Here is a 20614-nt window from a genome sequence, read left to right on the forward strand (position 1 = left end):
CTACTAGTGAAGCCCTCTGCAACTCAATGAGACCCGGTTTCAAAACAAAGAATAAAAAATTGGGCAGGGGGTGTAGCTTGGAGGTCAAATGCCCCTGAGTTCCATCCCCAGACCTGCAAAAAAAAAAAAAAAAGAAAAGAAAAAAATACAGTCCCTGTGAGCCAGGCATGGTGGCCCACGCTTGTAATCCCAGTGCTTGGGAGGCCAAAACAGGAAGATCACAAGTTTGTAGATAGCCTCACAACTTAGTGAGACCCTGTTTCAAAATAAAGAATAAAAAAATAGGGTTGGGGGTATAGCTTGGAGGTAAAATGCCCCTGGGTTCAACCGTGATCCCCCAGTTGCACACACACACAAAAAGACTATCCCTGTAACTGTAATGTTTTAATTCAATCTCTAAGCACAGGGAAGAAAAAAAAAACTGTGTTTGTTTTCTAGATAATTCTCTGGTGTGGCTTGATAAGACCAAGCTATCATATACCCATTGGCGAGCAGGAAGACCAACTGTAAAAAATAGCAAATTTTTGGCTGGTTTGAGTACTGATGGCTTCTGGGATATTCAAAGCTATAATGCTATTGAAGAAGTGCTTTATTTTCACCAGCACAGCATTCTTGCGTGTAAGATAGAAATGGGTAAGTATGAAGTCCGAGCTTCCACTCCGGAGAAGAGAATGCAGGACCACTAGCTAGCTCCTCAGGTGGGAATCGCCCATGGTCTTGTGAGTGCCTCCTCTGCATTCAGGCCCATGTCAGGTGCCAGACATTTCAGAGGAAAAGGCCCTGGTTTCTGGTGTCTTGATCTCCACCTCAGTAAGTAAAATAGGCAGGAAACAGCATTAACTTCTTCTTTTTTTGTGTGTGTGTGTGTGGGTCTGGGGGTGGAACCCAGAGGCATTTGACCTCCGAGCTACACACCCTGCCCAATTTATTTTGAAACCAGGTCTCACTGAGTTGCGGAGGGCCTCACTAAGTAGCTGACGCTGTCCGCTAACCGTGATCCTCCGGTCTCAGCCTCCCGAATGCTGGGATTACAAGTGTGCGCCACCACGCCCGGCTCAGCATTAACTTCTTAATCATGGTATGTTAGTCTTTAATTACTTGGTACAGACAAAAGAGCTCAATGAAAATAGAAATTATGGAAGCAAGGAGAGCCTTCAGGAGGAGGAGGCACTTGCTTGGGCATTGAAGGATGAGTAGGAAAAAATAAGAAAACAAGAAATTATATTTGAGTAGAGTTCTGACATTACAGGCAAAGTGAACATCTCTCAACATTGCCTTATCTTTAAACAATTCCCTTTTGAAATGCACCTTTAAGAAGCCAGGCGTGGTGGATCACACTTGGGAGGCTGTGACAGGAGGATCACGGGATTACGGCCAGCCGGCTACTTCGTGAGGCTCTCTGCAACTTTGCGAGATCTGTTTCGAAACAATAAAAATAAAAAATAGGGCTGGGGATGTAGCTCAGAGGTAGAATCCCCTGGGTTCAATCCTCAGTATTGCAAAAAAAATAAAAAAGAAAAGAAAAGAAATAGAAATGTATCTTTAAATTTTTCATAGCTTAAAAACTGTTGTCACTGCCATCCTGGTGCAAGTCCTCTGCCTACACAGAGCTCATCACAATGGCAGCCTGGCTGACATCTCCCTTCTTAGCGCTGCAGAATAACATCCTGGAACCCATCTGCATCTCCCCCCAACCCCCACCTCTGAGCTACAGTCCTATTATATTTATTTTTTTTATATTTGTTTGTTTGTTTGCAGTACTGGGGATGGAACCTAGGGGCATTCTACCTCCAAGCTACACCCCCAGCCCTATTTTTGAAATAGGGTCTCACTAAGTTGCAAAAGGCCTCACTAAGTAGCTGAGGCTGCCCGCGAACCACGATCCTCCTGTCTCAGCCTTCCAAATGCTGGGATTACGTGCGCCACCACGTCCAGCTTTTATTTATTTTTTTAGGTTGAAACTGCATCTCACTAAGTTGCTGAAGACCTCACTAGATTGCTGCAGCTGACTTTAAACCCATGATCCTCCTGTCTCAGTCCCCCAAGTCCTGGAATTACAGGCATGTGTCACCATGCCCAGTTCGGCCCTTTTTATTTTTTATTGTGAAATAGGGTTTTGCTAAGTTGCTGAGGCTGTCCTTGAACCTGCAGTCCTCCTGTCTCATCCTCCCAAGTACTGGGATCGCAGGTACATGTCATCACATGCAGCCCATGTAAACTCTTGAGACTTTAGAAACCAGCCTCTGTTCCTGGTTTCTAGACTTTCTCCAGGCCCCCATATACTTCCCATTTGTGTTCATTAAACATCCTTTCCTCAGCCAAGTGGACCACTGAAGTTATCCCCTCATGTTTGTACCTTTATTTGTGTGGGGGATTTTTTTTCTGCCAGGAAGCATTCCATTTTCTTTGCTTCTTTTTTTACATACTTAACAAAATATTCATTTTAGAATAGTTTTAGAATTACAAAAAAAGTTGCACAGATAGTACAGAGAGTTTCCATACCTCCCAGCCACTTTCCCCTGCTAATACCTTCTGTTAGTATGTTGCATGTGTTACAACTAATAAACCAGTATTGATGCAGTTATTAACTAAAGTCTCTACATTGTTCATAGGTCCTTAGCTTTCACCCGAGGACTGATTCTATTCAGAATTCTGTCCAGGAGACCCCATCACCCGCAGCCCTCCTGTCTCTTTAGCCTCCTCTCGGCTGTGGTGTTTCCTCTGACTTCTCTGGGTTTTGACTACCTTGACAGTTTGGGGGAGCAGTGGCCATGCATGTCATAAACGCTCAGACTGGGTTGTCTGGTGTCTTTCTTATCATTTAACTGGGATTTTGAGTTGAGGAGACCACATCATATCCTATTACATAGGAATGGTCTGTGCTTTCCATGTGTCAGATCACTGTTGATTTTAACCTTCACTGCTTGGCTCAAGGTATTCCTGAGGTTTCTGTGTGTGAAGTTACTCCGCTTCCCCCCTTTCCTCTTTGTAAAGAAGGTACTGTGCTCATCCACACTTAAAGGTTGGGGAGTTATCCTCCACCTTCCTGAGGGCGATTATCTATATAGATTATTTGGAATTTTGTACAGATTGTCTGTTCTCTTTTTAAAATGTGTTCAGTTATTTACTTATACCCTCAGCATGTGGTTGTAGGTTTGGTTGGTTGTTTTAGCACTTTCTTCCTTTCCAGTTACTCTAATTTTTATTTATTTATTTATTGCAGTACTAGGGTTGGAACTCAGGGGCATTCTACCTCTTAGCTACACCCCCTGCCCTATTTTTTATTCTTTATTTTGAAACCAGATCTCACTGAGTTGCAGAGGGCCTCACTAAGTAGCTAAGGCTGTCCCCGAACCGCGATCCTCCAGAGGTGTCAACCTCCTGAATGCTGGGATTACAAGCGTGCGCCACCACGCCCGGCTCAGTTACCCTAATTTTTAAGTTTTTACTTTCACATATCCTTCTAGTCCTCGTGTGAACTGACAATGATCCGTTGCATGCTTTTGACTGTTAGCTAACATCTTACATTACTTAATGTTTTGGTCAGTTGTTCCGGCGCTGGCTGTGGGTTGCTCTTTCCTTTGGCCCCACCGTCCCTTTGAAATACCCTGCTCATTGCTGTGGCTTCTCGTGATTTATTTGCTTCTTTTAGCACTTCCTCACCTTCTAGATAATTCATTTTTCTTCAGTCTACATTTCCCCCAACCCTCCAGACCTTGCTTTCCAAGCTGTCTTCCTGACTCCTCTGTTGCATCCAAATCTCTCCTTCATAACATAGGCAATGTCGCATATCCCAGCGCATAACAGCTTTGACATCATTTCAGGCATCACTGGGTGTTTGTTTGTATGTGTGTTTTTGGCTCCAACTCTTCTGTTAGCTTCTTAAATAAAAACTATGTGTTTATGGCTTTTTAAAAATCAAAGAGATAAGCTGGGTGTGGTGGTGCATGCTGTAATCCCAGTACTTGGGAGGCTGAGACAGGAGGATCGGAGGTTCGAGGCCAGCTTCAGCAACTTCTGAGGTCTTCTGCAACTTAGTGAGACCCTGTTTGAAAAAAAGAATAGAAAATAGGGCTGGGGATGTAACTTAGAGATAAAATGTCCCTGGGTTCCATCCTCAGTACGGAAAAAAAAAAAAAAATGAAAGAGACAACTGTAATATGTAGGGGCCTATTAAAGCTGCTGGTGATAAGAAAACTGAAGTCTGCATTTGACTTTTTTATGAATAACAAACTCAGTCTTATTTAACTTTTGAGATGATTGCATGCTGTTTGATCCAAACCATATATATTTGGATAAAGACTTTTTTGAAATCTTTAAATTTAATTACTAACATTTATTTTAAATATTCTAGTTGACTACAAGGAAAAACACAATACCACACTGCCACAGTTTATTCCATATGAAGATGGCATTTATAATGTCATTCAGAAAAAGGTCACATGGTATGAAGCATTGAAGACATGTTCCCAAAGTGGAGGTAACTTGGCAAGTGTTCATGATCTGAACGGACAGCTCTTTCTGGAAGACCTCGTACAGCGGGATGGATTTCCACTATGGCTTGGGCTCTCCAGTCATGATGTGAGTTTTGCTTTGTTTTCCAGAAATTGTTCATATCTGTTACTTTAAGGGCTGGAAATTTGAGCATAAAATAGTAAGTCAAAGTACAATATGAAAGTAAGTCCTAGGAATCCGTTGACACAACATAGTGCTCTCTTCCTTTTTACAACATGGAACAAATAAATTTATAGAGCAAATCACTGGACATCCCAAGGACCCAATGGATTAATCTCTCAATAGCTCCACTATGGCCTTCTTGGGGATGACAACTGCAAAGTGGGTAAAAAGGAAAGAGAATCAGAGTTTTGATACTAATATCATCATCCATTTATGTACTAGGCGATCATGAGCAACTAATTTAACCTTTGCAACCCTAATTCCTCATTTGTAAAACCAGGGTAATAATATTTTGATTGATATTTTAATACAAATATATATAAATATATACAAATTGCCAACTAAAATTCTTAACAGGACTTATAAATGTACATTTTCTTTCTACTTCCCCCCCAAAAAAATTAACACCATTTAAGATTACTCTTCTAATAAACACATCTTTTTGTGCTACTACTTGAATTCTATTAGTGTATGTATATATGTACTTACAGTAATGTATGATATATAAAAATAGTCATCTGTTGATATTAGAGTTGTAGGCCTCATTTAAATAATCCTTAGATTGGGAGGCTGAGAAAGGAGGATCCCAGTTCGTGGACAATCTCAGCTACTACTTAGTGAGTCCCTTTGCATCTCAGTGAGACCCTGCTTCAAAATAAAGTATAAAAAATAGAGCTGGGGGTGTAGCTTGGAGGTAGAAGGCCTCTGGGTTTCATCTCCAGTACCGCAAAATAAATAAATAAATAAATAAACAAACAAATAAATAAATAATCCTTAGGCCAGTCATTGTGGCAAATGTCTGTAATCCCAGTACTTGGGAGGCTGAGACAGGAGAATCACAGATTTGAGGACAGCTCATGATAATTTAGGAAGACCTTATGACCTTGTTTCAAAAGAAAAAGTAAGAAGGGCTGAGTGTGTAGTTCAGATGTTGAATGTCCCTGAGTTTGATCCACAGTCCCCATTAAGTAAATAAATAAATACATAAATAATTTTGAGAACAAAGTGTAGAAAATAAAAGAAATAAAAGGTGGCAAGCAAAGATTATAGATTCAAGGAAAAAGCAAAAGTAGTTTTCCCATTTTGCATTTCTTGGGAAATATCTTTCTTTCTTAAACCCCTGCCGCTCAACAACTTCTGTAACATGGAAACTAGCCAGATGCACAAACTACAAAACTATAAAACATACAAAACTATATTTAGAACAGTATGAAGGTTGTGATTATTCATCTGTAACTGTGATAAACAAAAGCCATTTGCATGTCATTTGATTTCAAGTATTATATAAACTTGTTCTTTAGAAAATAAATCCAGAGGCAAAGTATAATAACCAGTACTTGGGAGGCTGAGATAGGAGGATCATAGGGTCAAGACCAGCCTCAGCAACTTAGTGAAATATTGTTTCAAAGTAAAATAAAATAGGACTTGCTTCAAAGTAAAATAAAATAGGGCTGAGGGTGTAGCTCCAAGGTAGACTGCTCCTGCATTCAATCCCCAATACTAAAAAAAAAAGGCAAATCTCTGACCTTACAGATAGCTCCAGACTACAATTATTTGTAGACAAATAATTAACATTCCATTAATTATGTATATTATTCTCTGTGTTCTTTTTGAAAATATACAGTTGAGCTCAGATTATCTCTATTATTCTTAAAACAGGGAAGTGAATCAAGTTTTGAATGGTCTGATGGCAGTGCACTTGACTACATCCCTTGGAAAGGCCAGAAATCTCCTGGAAACTGTGTGGTCTTGGATCCAAAAGGAATTTGGAAACATGAACTGTGCAACTCTGTTAAGGATGGTGCTGTTTGTTATAAACCTACAAAATGTAAGGTTTGATTTTGAATCACTGTACTTACTAAAATCGGACATAATGTATGCCCCTAATTAAATACTCAGTGAAAGTTTTCATAGATTTATTTAAAGGCTTACCCACAAATTCTATAAACTTAACTTTGACAGTGAATAGAATGTCTTCTCAGGGATTTTGTACCCAAAGACGTTCAGTCATTCTATCACAAGGTAAATTTCACTCTAGAATCCATGAATTCTAGTTTCACCTAGCAATGATTTCCAAAGCCTGCAATATTCATTTGAAGGCACAAGAACTGACTTCTTAATTTTTAGACATAGAAAATAAATGAAATTCTTTTTAAAAAAAAGCAATTGGAATATATGAGAAATAAGATAAAGCATTCCGAAACGAAGAGAGAATGTGTCTCAGAAAAATAAACATTACAGCATGAAGGGAAATGACAGCTAATCAAACATAAGTTCTGTGCTGTCCCGAATTGGATTATCCCCTCCCCAACAACCAAGTTTCTGTCCTCCTGGAACTTCAGAACATGGCCTTGCTTACAAACAGTTTTTCCTGTCATACTGGATGATACTGGCCCTCAGCCCAATGAGAGAGAAACACAGAGAGGGAAGAAGGCCCTGTGAAGACAGGCACAGATACGGCCACAGAGCTGTGAGCCGAGGATCAGCAGCAGAGAGCGGAGATACTTGAGTCATAGCCTCCTTCAGCACCTCCACCAAGAACCAGGCCTGCACCATCGCAGTTCCAGATGCCTCCAGAACTGGGAGATAATAAGCTTCTGTTGTTTTAAACCTCCAAGTTTGTGGTAATATGTTTTGGCAGGCCTAGGAAACCAATGTATTCCCCAACTTTAAAAACTGGTTCTTCTAAAGCCAGGTGTGGTTATGCACATTTATAATTCCAGCACTTGGGAGACTGGGAATGTAGCTCAGAAGTAGAATACCCCTGGGTTCAATCCCCAGTGCCACACACACACACACACACACACACACACACACACACACACACACACACCTGGATCCTCTAAAGCTGGACATGGTGCTCACCTGGAATCCTAGTACTTGGGAGGCAGAGACAGGAGGAAAACAGGCTTGAGGCCAGCCTCAGCAACTTAGCAAGACGGTTTTTTTTTATATATATTTATTTATTTTATTGGTGCATTGTAGTTGTACATCTTAATGAAGTACAAGTTGGTGGAAGCATACATGCACACATCACCCAATTCCCACCCTATTCCCTCTTTCTCATGTTTGGCTTAGTGATTGATTTTGATATGTCTATTAATATACATCATGTACATTAGAGAGAATTTCAAGACGTTATTTCAAATTAAAAATAAAATAGGGCTGGAGGTGTAGCTCAGAGATAGAATGCCTCTGGGTTCAATACCTAGAACCATCCACACACACACATACACTCAAAGATGAAGGGGTATGACTCAGTGGTGAGGTGCTTGCTTAGCATCTGTGAGGCTTTGTGTTTGATCCCCATCACTAAAGAAAAAACAGAACAAGATCAAGCCTGGCTGCTAACAGAAGACAGAGAAGCAGAAGAAAATAATTAAGGACCACTAAATATTCTCTTGATGACGAAGGAAATGGAAGCAGCCATTTTTCTAGGATCATAGAGACCACACAAAAGAAAGATTCCATGAAACTGAAGCCTGCAGGAAAAAAACAAACCAGGAAGAGCCCTCAGTGACTGACGGGGCCGCACACCATGTGAAATGTAATACAAAGCAGTGGTCTGGGTGGAAGCTACTCAGCCAGGATCATACTCGGCCAGGATCATCTGTACCTCGCCAGTTTGCTTTCCAGCTCCCATAGGCTCCTGTTAGAATTACTAATGGGCATCAATGGGCATAAGCTTCATTACATAGGCTTATTGTGTTACTCAGCAGTTAAAAATCAGTTTAAGTGGAAACCAGTGGACTTTTGAGAGCTGAGAAGCCATACCTACTTTTTGGGAGCTTAAGAGAGAGTTTACTGTGCTGAGATAGTACACTTCATACAACAAATTACCGAGTTTTTACTTGTAAAAGTGATGTCTAAAAATCGTTTTTTATTTATTTAAGTAAACTTGAGTTTATACTATCAGATTAAAAGGAATCCAAGGAAAAGAAAATATAATAATTATTATTTCATAGTAGTTTCAAGCCTACCCGGCCTATATTTGCTTCTTTTCCCAGTCTGCCTTTCCAGTTTTTATTTTACTCCAAATCCATCGTCTGGGCTAGGTACTTTCCTCCTCTATCATCTAAATTTTAAAAACGATATTCCGCCGGGCGTGGTGGCGCACACTTGTAATCCCCGCGCTTGGGAGGCAGAGATAGGAGGATCGTGCAGGTTCGAAACCAGCCGCGCCGGTGTAAGAGACCCTGTTTCCAAATAAAAATATAAAAATAGGTCTGGGAGTGTAGCTCGGAGGTAGAAGGGCTTCCAGGAACCCCAGTACAAATAAATAAATAAATTAATTAATTAATTAATAAACGATATCCCAAAAAGCTTAACTAGAATGTGTATTGAGTGAAGTGCATCTTACCTACAATGACAACATTTTCAAAGAGGGACTTTTAATGAGGTTTGGGAAAGCAGTCACCTTTCCTATGCTTTATAAAATTGTGTTTACATTTTTACAGCTAAAGAGCTGACCCCTCATACATACTCAACACGCTGTCCAGCCGCAAAAGAGACCGGGCCACAGTGGGTCCAGTATGGGGATCACTGTTACATGGCTGAGCAGGCACTGCACAGCTTCTCTGAGGCCAAGCAACTGTGTGCAAAATTTGGTGAGTAATGATTTATTGATTTTTTGACTCTATAATTTAATTCTGGAAAATATTCTTAAGGAAATAATTTGAAGTAATGATTATATTTTAGACTCACCATTTCTATGTCCAATGGTAGTGAAATGGTGAAGTATTTTATGATGTAAGCACTCAATGACTATTGGAATAATCATTAAAAATTATCAGTAGTCAGGTACAGTGGCTCATGCCGGTGATTCCAGTACTTGGGAGGTTGAGACAGGAGGATCACGGGTTTACAGCTAGCCTCAGCAACTTAGCAAGGCTCTCAGTAACTTAGTGAGACTTTATTTCAAAATAATAATAAAAGAGCTGGGTGCAAGTCAGAGGTAGAATATCCCTGGGTTCAATCCCTAGTACCACAGGGGGGAAAATTATCAATGTAAGAATTAGTACATGGAAAGGAAAAGTAAATTACAAATGCTAAGTGAACGGTTAAGTAAAACTGATGACAAAACAGGGTTAAATATAGAGGCTATTATATGCTTTGATAAAAGGAGTAAAGGCATTTTTAAGTAGTGAACAAGAAGTTACAGATTGTCTATTACTTATTTACTAATAAGTAAGCTTAGCCTGACCCAGATAACAAAATCAAAGAATAGGTTGGTTGTCCTTCCATTCTGACTAGGCTGTTCCACATCCTGAGAACACTGCACCTGACAAGACTTGGCTTCAGAGTTGGCCACTTTAGAAAAAGCAGCAAGCCGGGTGTGGTGGTGCACACTTGTAATCCCAGCATTCGAGCCTGAGACCAGAGGATCACTCTTCATGGACAGCCTCAGCTACTTAGAGAGGCCCTTTGCAATTCAGTGAGCCCCTGTTTCAAAATTAAAAAAAAGACTAAACAATGGGGCTCTAGGATGTAGCTCGGAGGTAGAATGCCCCTGGGCTCCATCCCCAGTACTACAAAAAAAGAAAGAAAGAGAGGGGGGGAGGGAGGGAGGGAAGGAAGGAAGGAAGGAGAGTAATCAGCAATGATTGGCTTTCTTCCATGGTAAATTTCACAAAGCAGACAACATTTACCTAATTTATTTGCTAATTTTGAAGACACTTGACTGATAAAAAAAAGTCTCCTAGTAGCCAGGCATGGTGGCGCAGACCTGTAATCGTGCTACTAAACTGAGACAGGAAGATTGAAGGCAGTGTGTGGTAACTTAGTGAGATCCTGTTACAAAATAAAAAGTGCTTGGAGTTAACTCAGAGGTAGACTCCCCAAGGTTCAGACCCCAGTATCAAAAAAAAGTCTCCTAGTTACCACTTAACTACATAATGTGAGTATTTGTGTGGAAACTGTTGTATATTATACATGTATGTATATGATAGGAACAATTGTATATTTATTCTGAAAGTCAGAAGCCTCTGCCGGGCATGATGGCACATGCTTGTAATCCTCGCGCTTGGGAGGCTGAGACAGGAGGATTGCGCAGGTTTGAAGCCTGCCTCAGCTGGCTTAAGAGACTCTGTTTCCAAATAAATTATAAGATAGGTCTGGGAGTATAACCCAAAGGTAGAAGGCCCCTGGGTTCCATCCCCAGTTACACACACACACACACACACACACACACACACACACACACACACAAAGAAGCCTCTATCTCCTGAGGGAGAAAATAAAAAGATTTATAGTAAACACAATGTATGTATTTAAGCATTTAAGCTTTTGAAACCAATGGTCTAGGTTCAAATCCCACACATACTACCCAAGTGACATGGTTGAAGTCACATCAATTGTTTCTCTTTTCTCATCTGAACAATGAGAATGAAAACAGTAGTTACTTCCTTTAAAGGCTGGTACAGTTGGGGTTGTTGAAGGAATGCACGAGATGGGATCATGTGTGCACATGTAGCACAGCGCCCTGCAAACGGTGAGCTCTGAGAACTATCCTACTAAAAAGATTGACTTTCTAGTTCTTTACCTAGCTAGCTTTGTAAACCGAACAAATAACTTAATCTCCTTGAGTCTCAATTTCTTTACCTATAAAATAGTGATAAGACTTTCCAGATACTGTCAACCAAGTAGTGCAGTATTAAACAAGGTAAAGTATAAAACACCCGTACATTGTGCTGTTCTACGAAGGAGTAACGGCTCTCCTCTGCCCCTCTTTAAATAGTTTCCACCGCAAAAGAAATGCTTTAGTTCAAGCATGGTGCGGGCTTGTTGCTGTTGAGGACTATTTGATTCCACTCAGCTTGATTTCTGAGTCCAGTTATTATTTATTTCTGTCCCTTGCCCGATGCTGGTGATAATACTCTTTTCTGAGTAGGCTTAAGAGACCTATCAAACTTTAAGAATACTCATTGAATTCCATGCTCGTTTTAGGAACTCACAATGAATGTGACAAAGCACATTTATATATAAGATAATATTAAAGGAGCCAGACATGATGGCTCATGCCTATAACATCCGTACTTTGGAGGCTAAGACAGAAGGATTACAGATTTGAGGCCAGTGCTTTGTAACTTAGTGAGATCCTGTTTAAAAATAAAAATAATAAACTAGAGCAGGAGGTGTGACTCAGTTGTAGAACGCCCCTGGGTTCAATCCTCAGTATCACAGACATAAAAAGATAATACTAAGGGAGGGCTAATGCTCCCCAATATTCCAAAACTGTTCATTTTTAATGCCATTTTAGCAGAAGCTGGTTTAAAGCTGAGTTAGACACAAATGGTTGTTGGAGAGTGCTAAAAATATATAGGATGACATATTTCTAACATAAAAATCCCAGTTATTATGACTAGCTATTCAAACACAAAAATTTTATTAGTTAAGCCGTTTTAAGATAAAAAAAAAAGTTGTCAGATAAATATTTTTTTTTAAATGTGAACTTTCTATATACAAAATTTCAATTAGAAATATTTCTAACTCTTCTGGAAGCTGTTTTGGGAGTTATTCTTAATGTTTAACATAAATACCAGGTTTTTATCTTTTTTTTTTCTTCAGTACTGGGGATGGAACCCAGGGACATTCGACCTACAAGCTACACCCCCAGCCCTATATTTTATTCTTTATTTTGAAACGGGGTCTCACTGAGTTGCAAAGGGCCTCACTAAGTAGCTGAGGCTGTCTGCGAACCTGGCTCCTCCTGTCTCAGCCTCCCGAATGCTGGGATTACAAGCGTGCGCCACCACGCCTGGCTAAATACCAGTTGTTGTTTTTTTTTTTTAAGTCTGTGTAAAGCTTGGATTTTTCAGTGATCTTATTCACAATCTATTTTTTTTAAGTGGCTACTTCAGAATAAACCACTTGCCAGTTTCCATAGTGCTAATTAGGTGCAATTTGTTTTCCTCCGACAGATCATTCTGCAACTATTGTCACCATAAAGGATGAAAACGAGAATAAATTTGTAAGCAGATTGATGAGGGAAAATAATAATATCACCATGAGAGTTTGGCTTGGATTATTCCAACATTCTATTGGTAAGTAACATATTTGCGTGTGTGATGTGCAAAGAGAGTTCTAACTCGCCGGGTGTGGTGGCGCACGCTTGTAATCCCCGCACTTGGGAGGCGGAGACAGGAGGATCACGCTGGTTCCAAGCCAGCTGTGCTGGCTTAAGAGACCCTGTTTCCACATAAAAAAGTTAAAAAAAAAAAAAAGGTCTGGGAGTGTAGCCCGTGGGAGTGTATCCCGGAGGTAGAGGGGCTTCCAGGAACCCCAGTACCACCTAGAGAGAGGGGGGGGGAGGGAGGGAGAGAGAGAGAGAGAGAGAGAGAGAGAGAGAGAGAGAGAGAGATCTAACTCATCCTAAGCACCAGCCTTGTTAAAGGATTTTAGACTGTGGCTAATTCAGATGCTCCTAATTGATGAATGAGCTGGTTCTTCTGGCTCTTTTAGAAGGTTATAAATTTTGAATGAATATGTAAGTAACTTATTAGTGATGATAGAAACCATTAATGAAATAGACAATCAGGTTAAGCCAACAAAAATTATTCTAGAGCCTTATTCCATTTTAGCTTTACCAGGATATTTTTTTCGCCTATAGCAACCTTGTGTCCACGTCCCCCACAAGGAATCCATAGCTTAATTTCCTTACAGTCCTAGTGTCCCTTGCCCCATGGTTTCACTTGTAATCCCCGCGCTTGGGAGGCGGAGACAGAAGGATCGTACAGGTTTGAAGCCAGCCACGCTGGCTTAAAAGACCCTGTTTCCATATAAAAAAGTATTTAAAAAAATAGGTCTGGAGTATAGCCCGTGGAGTGTAGCCCGGAGGTAGAAGGGCTTCCAGGAACCCCAGTACCACCAAAAAAAAAAAAAAAAAAAAAAAATTATCTTCTCGTTATTCCTTTCCCTATTAGAATATTTTAAACTATGAGTCAAAATTGTCTTATCTCTAACACCACAAAAAAGGTCTTAATAGTGATTTTTTTAAAATAGCTTAGTAAGATTGCAGAGAATTGATAAAATGAAAAGAAGTTTCATTCTAAAGAACTTCTCTTTAAGCCAGGTATGGTAGCATATGCTTATAATCGCAGTACTTGGAAGGCTGACACAGGATGATAGCAGGTTCAAGGCCAGCCTCAGCTACTTAGTGAAGCCCTCCACAACTTAGTGAGACCCTGTTTCAAAATAAAGAATAAGCCGGGCGTGGTGGCGCACGCTTGTAATACCCGCGCTTGGGAGGCGGAGACAGGAGGATTGCGCAGGTTCGAAGCCAGCCACGCGCGCTGGCTTAGGAGACCCTGTTTCCAAAAATGAAAATGTAAAAATAGGTCTGGGAGTGTAGCCCGGAGGTAGAAGGGCTTCCAGGAACCCCAGTACCACCAAAAGAAAGAAAGAAAGAAAGAAAGAAAGAAAGAAAGAAAGAAAGAAAGAATAAAAATAGGACTCAGGGTGTATCTCAGAGGCAAAATGCCCTGAGGTTCAATCCTCAGGACTGAAAAAAAAAAAAAAAAACCTTCTTTTTTTTTTTTTTGTGGTACTGGGGTTCCTGGAAGCCCTTCTACCTCCGGGCTACACTCCCAGACCTATTTTATACTTTTTTATTTTTGGAAACAGGGTCTCTTAAGCCAGCACGACTGGCTTCAAACCTGTGTGATCCTCCTGTCCTGCCTCCCAAGCACAGGGATTACAAGCGTGTGCCACCACGCCCGGCAAGAAACCTTCTTTTTATTTATTTATTTATTTATTTATTTATATTTATTTATTTACTTACTTTGGTGGTACTGGGGTTCCTGGATGCCCGTCTACCTCCAGGCTACACTCCCAGACCTATTTTATACTTATTTTTTATTTGGAAACAGGGTCTCTTAAGCCAGTGCAGCTGGCAAACCTGCGCGATCCTCCTGTCTCTGCCTCCCAAGTGCGGGGATTAACAGCGTGGGCCACCACGCCCAGCTAAAAACCTTGTTTTCAAAGAGAAGTTGTGGAAGAAATTTTCCATAAGGAGCAATAGGTATAGGGTTTAAATAAGCTTCCAATTGATAGAATGAATTAAGAGTACCAATCCATAGAAGAACAGGAGTCTGGCTCACACTTAATGCAAAGTTGACTTTTAAATAGTTGAAATGTGTGAATTCTAAAATACGGAGTACTTTTTAAAGAATTGTATATAGTCAAACTTGGCCTAATAAACTGTGTTCAACACAAGCTAGTACCGCCCTGATCAAAAACAAAAATGGAGTCATGGGGAAGGGCTCCTGGACCCTCCTCCTCCAGCAGCAAATGTTTATTTTATTTTGTTTTGTTTTATTTTGTTTTGTTTTGTTTTGTTTTATTTTACTTTACTGGGGATTGAACCCAGGGTATTCTCCCTCCAACCCACACCTCCAATCTTTTTGTTATTGTTGTTTTGTTTTGTTTTGTTTTTGAAACGGAGACTTGCTAGTTTGCTGACAGTCTTGCTAAGTTGAAGCTGCTCTGGAACCTGCAATCCTCCTGTCTCAGTCTCCCACAGCAGTAGAGCTTTAATTATATAAATTTTCTTGGGAAAAAAAGAGAGATTCTAAGCCCGGTGTGGTAGCACACACCTGTAATCCCAGTACTTGGGAGACTGAGACAGGAGGATTATAGGTTTGAGACCAGTCTCAGCAATTAAAGAGACTCTCAGCAACTTAAAGAGACCCTATTTCTAAGCAAAAAAAATAATAATAAAAAGGACTAGAGATAACTAGGAGATAGAATGCCTCTGGGTTCAATCCCTAGTACCAAAAACAAAAAGAGAGAGAGGAAAGAAAGAAAGTAGGAAAGAAAAGAAAGAGAGAGAGAAAGAAAAGAAAGAAGAAAAGAAAGGGAATAAGAGGAAAAGGGAGGAGGAGGAGGAGGAGGAGGAGGAGGAGGAGACTAGAGACTATTATCCCTGGAAATATCTCTTAAACACAATAGATGTGTAAGCACTCTGACCGTTAATCAGAACACCATGTTCTATGTGAGTGTCCAATAGAATTTTCTACACAGATGAAAACATTCTATTTCTGCACTGTCCAAGATAGTTGTCACTAGCCATGTATCCTGTTGAGCACTTGAAATGTGATGAGTGTAACTAAAGATTTTATTGAAAATTTTTTGTTCCTTTGTGTGTGTGTGTGTGGTACTGGGGGTGGAACCCAGGGGCATTCTACCTCTGAGCTACATACACCTCCAGCCCAATTTTTTATTTATTTATTTTTGGGGGGGGGTACTGGGGGTGGAACCCAGAGGCTTCCGGGCTTTACTCCCAGACCTATTTTATATTTTATTTGGAAACAGGGTCTCACTGAGTTGCAGGGAGCCTCACTAAGTAGATGAGGCTGGCTTCGAACCTGTGCGATCCTCCTGTCTCAGCCTCCCAAGTGCAGGGATTACAAGCATGCACCACCACGCCCGGTTCCAGCCCAATTTTTTATTCTTTATTTTGAAACAGAGTCTCACTGAGTTGCAGGGAGCCTCACTAAGTATCTGGGGCTGTCCATGAACCACAATCCTTCTGTCTTCATTTTTAATGTTTCATTTTTAAATAGTGGTTATCATAGAACACCATTCTAAGTAGATTATTTATTTGAACCACCTACTTTTAACTCAATAATTTAGTAGCAATAAATATGGTTGTAATTAATGTCTTTCTTCAGATCAGACTTGGAGTTGGTTAGATGGATCAAAAATGACATTTGTCAGGTGGGAAAATAATAGTAAAAGTGGCGACGGAAAATGTAGCGTTTTGTCCGCTTCAAATGAAACTTGGAAAAAAGTTGAATGTTCCCATGGCTTTGGAAGGGTTGTCTGCAAAGTTCCTCTGGGTAAGTATATACCCTGTCCTTAAGGAAACATTTAACAGATCAAGAAATATATATATATATATATATATATATATATATATATATATATATATATATGTCCAATTATGTGCTAAGCTTTTGTACTTTGTCATGAAGTATATATAAAAATCTTCATTAAATCATAGAGCTTTTCACCCTGAGAAACAGATTACAGGAGACAGTAAATATTAAGATATCTAGGACTCTCAAATGAAACTACTAAATATTCTAAACTATATAATTCTTTCCTAAGAAAAACAGAGGCTGCCAGAGTATTAGGAAGGTAATTTTTTGGAAAATGTTATTAGGATGTATTTTATTCCTTGATTTAAATATAAAAAGCATAAAGCTCTGATTGTACAGTTAGTTTGCTTTCCCATTCCCATAAAATTCATGATTATTTTCAAGCAATCTAAAATTAGATTTAACTACTTAAAATGTTCAAGATAGCCAGGCGTGGTGACACACACTTGTAGTCCTAGTACTTGGGAGGCTGACACAAAAGGATCACAGGTTCGCGGCCGGCCTTAGCTACTTAGCGAAGCCCTCCACAACTTAGTGAGACCCTGTTTCAAAAATAAAGAATAAAAAATAGGACTGGGGGTGTAACTCGGAGGTAGAATGCCCCTGGCTTCAATCCCCAGTACCACACACAGACACAAAATGTTCAAGAGAGGGCTATAGGACTATTATTTGAACCTACATTTCATCATGAATTGATAGATACAATAACTCTAAAATATTCTTTTAGCCTCATTTATGGAAAAAGCTCTAAGTTTCCCATGTTGACATTATAAAAGAGCATAAAACTTTCCATTTTGGCGTATAAAATATTAAAGATGGAACTCCAGTTGTAGGTCATTGGTATCAGCGTATACATGCATTGATTCAGCAAATATTAGAATGTCCACCATTTGATATGCTCTGTTCTGCATGTGGGACACACCTGTGAGCACACAGATCAGGTACCTGTTCTCACAGAGCTTATAGTCCAGGGAAGGGAGACAGATAAGTAAACAAGCCAGTCAGTTTTTGAAAGAGAGAAAAATATCAAATAGTTATAAACTCTTTGTGATCCAGGCCAGGTGAGTGGCTGCTCAGGATGAGGAAGGCGTCTCAAGGCAGGAGACACTGAAGCTGAGATGTAGAGGTCAGAGGAAGGGCAATTGCAGCAAGGGCCTTAGGCAGAATGAGCTCTGGGAGGAGGGAAAGTTGGCAGGTGCCAGCCACTCCAGGGTTTGGCAAGGGTCAGGAGTTCTGGTTCTGTTCTGAGTGGAATGGAAAGTAGTGGTAGATTTGGGGAGATAGAATGGAGTAGAGTTAGGGTGTTATAAATCAAGAGTTATGGCAATTTTGAGCTGTCCAGATGGAGAATGGATACCCCTGGAGAGAACGCAGTATGCAGTTGAATGTATGAGGGAGATAGGAGGTCAGCATAGAGACAGTAAAGTCATGGAACAGGGGCTGGGGCTCTAGGTCAGCTGCAGAGCTCTTGCCCAGCCTGTGCAAGGCCTTGGCTTCCGTTCCCTACCCTCAGCCTCATGACTCCACATGGGCAGCACACAGAGAAGGGGAGGTAGGGGCTGAACGAGGTCACCTCAATGCATAAATCATTTGAAGGCAAGTAATACTTTATTTGGCTCTAGGTAAGTCAATCACAGCAATTCACAGCTTTTAGCAATTTGATGAAGAAATGGGATAATGGAAGAGGAGTGATATTCCCATCAGTGGTGGTAAGAGACAGTGAAAATATGACAGGGCTTTAACTTCCTTGGAAGAAAATTCCTAAAGCAATGACAAGGATTTGAATGAAAAGGAGAATTTTATGTTAAAGCGATGAAATGAAACAGTCCGGTATTACTGTCTTTAATTTGTACGTGGCTTTTTTATGTGACACACAGCTTAATAAATAAAGTCCATACTAAAGATCACTGGTGCATTCTCTCCTCCAATGTCAAACCTTTCCCTGCTCCAGGCCCTGACTACAGAGGAATAGCCATCACTTTTGCGGTGCTCAGCATCTTAGCTCTCATCAGTGGACTTATCTGGTTCCTCTTCCAAAGAAACCGTTTCCACTGGGCAGGCTTCTCGGCGGTTCGGTATGAACAAGGAGTGAATGAAGATGAGATTGTGCTTCCTTCCTTCCATGACTAAATTCTTCTAAAAGTTTATTTGCACTAATGTAAAAGAAAAAACGAGCCACTTCAGTTTTTCCCAGTGTCAGTATTTATCTAGTCCGAAGTGGAAGACGTAAGTACTTTCTGAGTTGGTTCTTTGCAATGCCAATATACACAATTAGTTGTTCACCAAATGCCATGTTTATAACCTTACTTAATGGAAGGGAGAGAATTTGTGGCTATAACTGCAGTGCCAATTGTTTCTAGGGTGATAGGTTTAGCTAATGTGAATTATCTCTTTAAGAATATGGCTGGTAAGTAGGATATGTGTATATATATATATTTTTTTAATGGCATTTTTAAACATAACTTCTTAGAAAATTAAAACTGGCACACTACTAGGCCATACATCTTCCTTTTAATTTCTAAGAGTGTAAAATTAGTGCCTCAAGTTAAAACCCCAGCTGCAAATAATGTCAACATGGTTTTAAAATAGCCAGTTATAGCATAGGAAAAAATTAAAGAATGACATATGCTTACTTTTTATGCAGCAAAATGATGCTTCTTGGCAAGATACATCTTATACCATTCCAAAGATTTTTCATACCAATATTAGTTAAGTGGAAATGTTTCTTCTCTTCATAATTATACATAAGACAATGGCTTTTAAAGAAGATTTAATACTTAGCACTCTAAAATGTGAGAACATTATAGTTAGATTGATTAGGTGCCTTGTAGCAGTGTTTTATGTTTCCTGATCTGGTACGTCTGACTTCCTTTTTTAAAGGGACTCAGTGAGGAATGAAACTGTTTGAAAATTTGCAATTTATATATTTCACATAGCGTGCCGACTTTGACTAACAGCTTTTATCCCTTTGTTGTGTTTTTATATGAGCTAAACAGAAAAGGGGGTCTGTGAAGGAAATTGTTCATATTACTTGGATTTGTAAAAATTAGAATTTTACAGTGAAACTCTAAACTTTGTGATTACTATTAAAATATTTAAAATTTTGAATGATTCAAGATACATTTTGTGATTATTATTTTCAACTTTTACCACCTAGAATGTATTCATAATACTAGTATCTACTAGATATGATAAAGGTTTTATTCATTGTTTAACTTATATTTGTACTTGAGTATTTTGTATAAAATTCATAGATTTTTTTTAAGTTCAGAGTGTTACACTATCATAAAGTTGTAAATAATTTTCTGATACGGTTTTAATGTAGTCTACAATTATCTTAAGATATTTCTCTTGAAATGCCTTTTAGATTTTTGTTCTCTTGACTGGTGATCCGTACAACTGTAATCATTGAGACTTTCCTCAAAGAATCTAACCAACTTAATGTAAAAAGTATAGCCATATATATTGGTGATGCCATAATAAAGTTTCTTTTATCTTTCAAGTAAAATTATTGGAGTTGATGTATATTTATTTATTCATTCATTCATTTATTTTACTTGCAGTGCTGGGGATTGAACCCTGGGCCTCACCCATGCTAGTAAAGCACTCTACTACTGAGTTCCATCCCCACAACCTGGAGTTGATCCTTGTTCAATAAAAACATCTCTAGATTAGATATTATTGTGTTAGGAATATAGTATTATGAGAAATAAAATTTCCAGCTATTACAAATTGAACTATTCTTTACAGATTTTGTGAAGCTGGACATGGTGGTACACTCGTGTAATCTCAGTACTTGGGAGGCTGAAACAGGAGGTTTCAAGGCCAGCCCTAGAAACTTAGAGAAACTCTATTTATATATTTTAAAAATAAAGTTGGGGCCGGGCGTGGTGGCCCAAGCTTGTAATCCCAGCACTTGGGAGGCTGAGACAGGAGGATCACACAGGTTCGAAGCCAGCCTCAGCTACTTGGTGAGGCTCTCAGCAACTTAGTGAGACCCTGTTTCCAAATAAAATATAAAATAGGTCTGGGGGTATACCCTGGAAGTAGAAACACCC

The 20614-nt window shown here is 39.7% G+C and overlaps 1 protein-coding gene across 1 annotated transcript in view; it reads left to right on the top strand.

Annotated features, from left to right (window-relative positions):
* LOC308258394 (lymphocyte antigen 75-like) overlaps positions 1 to 18686 on the top strand; it is a gene marked incomplete at both ends in the record, with an annotated part of 99565 nt that extends 80879 nt beyond the window's left edge. Inside the window, 7 exons of the mRNA XM_080688960.1 lie at positions 439 to 633; positions 4355 to 4581; positions 6337 to 6505; positions 9135 to 9284; positions 12597 to 12719; positions 16347 to 16514; positions 18508 to 18686. Coding sequence (XP_080545086.1) covers positions 439 to 633; positions 4355 to 4581; positions 6337 to 6505; positions 9135 to 9284; positions 12597 to 12719; positions 16347 to 16514; positions 18508 to 18686 — 1211 coding nt within the window. The remainder of the gene's footprint in view (positions 1 to 438; positions 634 to 4354; positions 4582 to 6336; positions 6506 to 9134; positions 9285 to 12596; positions 12720 to 16346; positions 16515 to 18507) is intronic.
* Positions 18687 to 20614: the final 1928 nt, after the last annotated feature.

The sequence above is a fragment of the Muscardinus avellanarius genome (assembly GCF_963383645.1).
Source record: "Muscardinus avellanarius genome assembly, chromosome: 2".
Lineage (NCBI taxonomy): Eukaryota > Metazoa > Chordata > Mammalia > Rodentia > Gliridae > Muscardinus > Muscardinus avellanarius.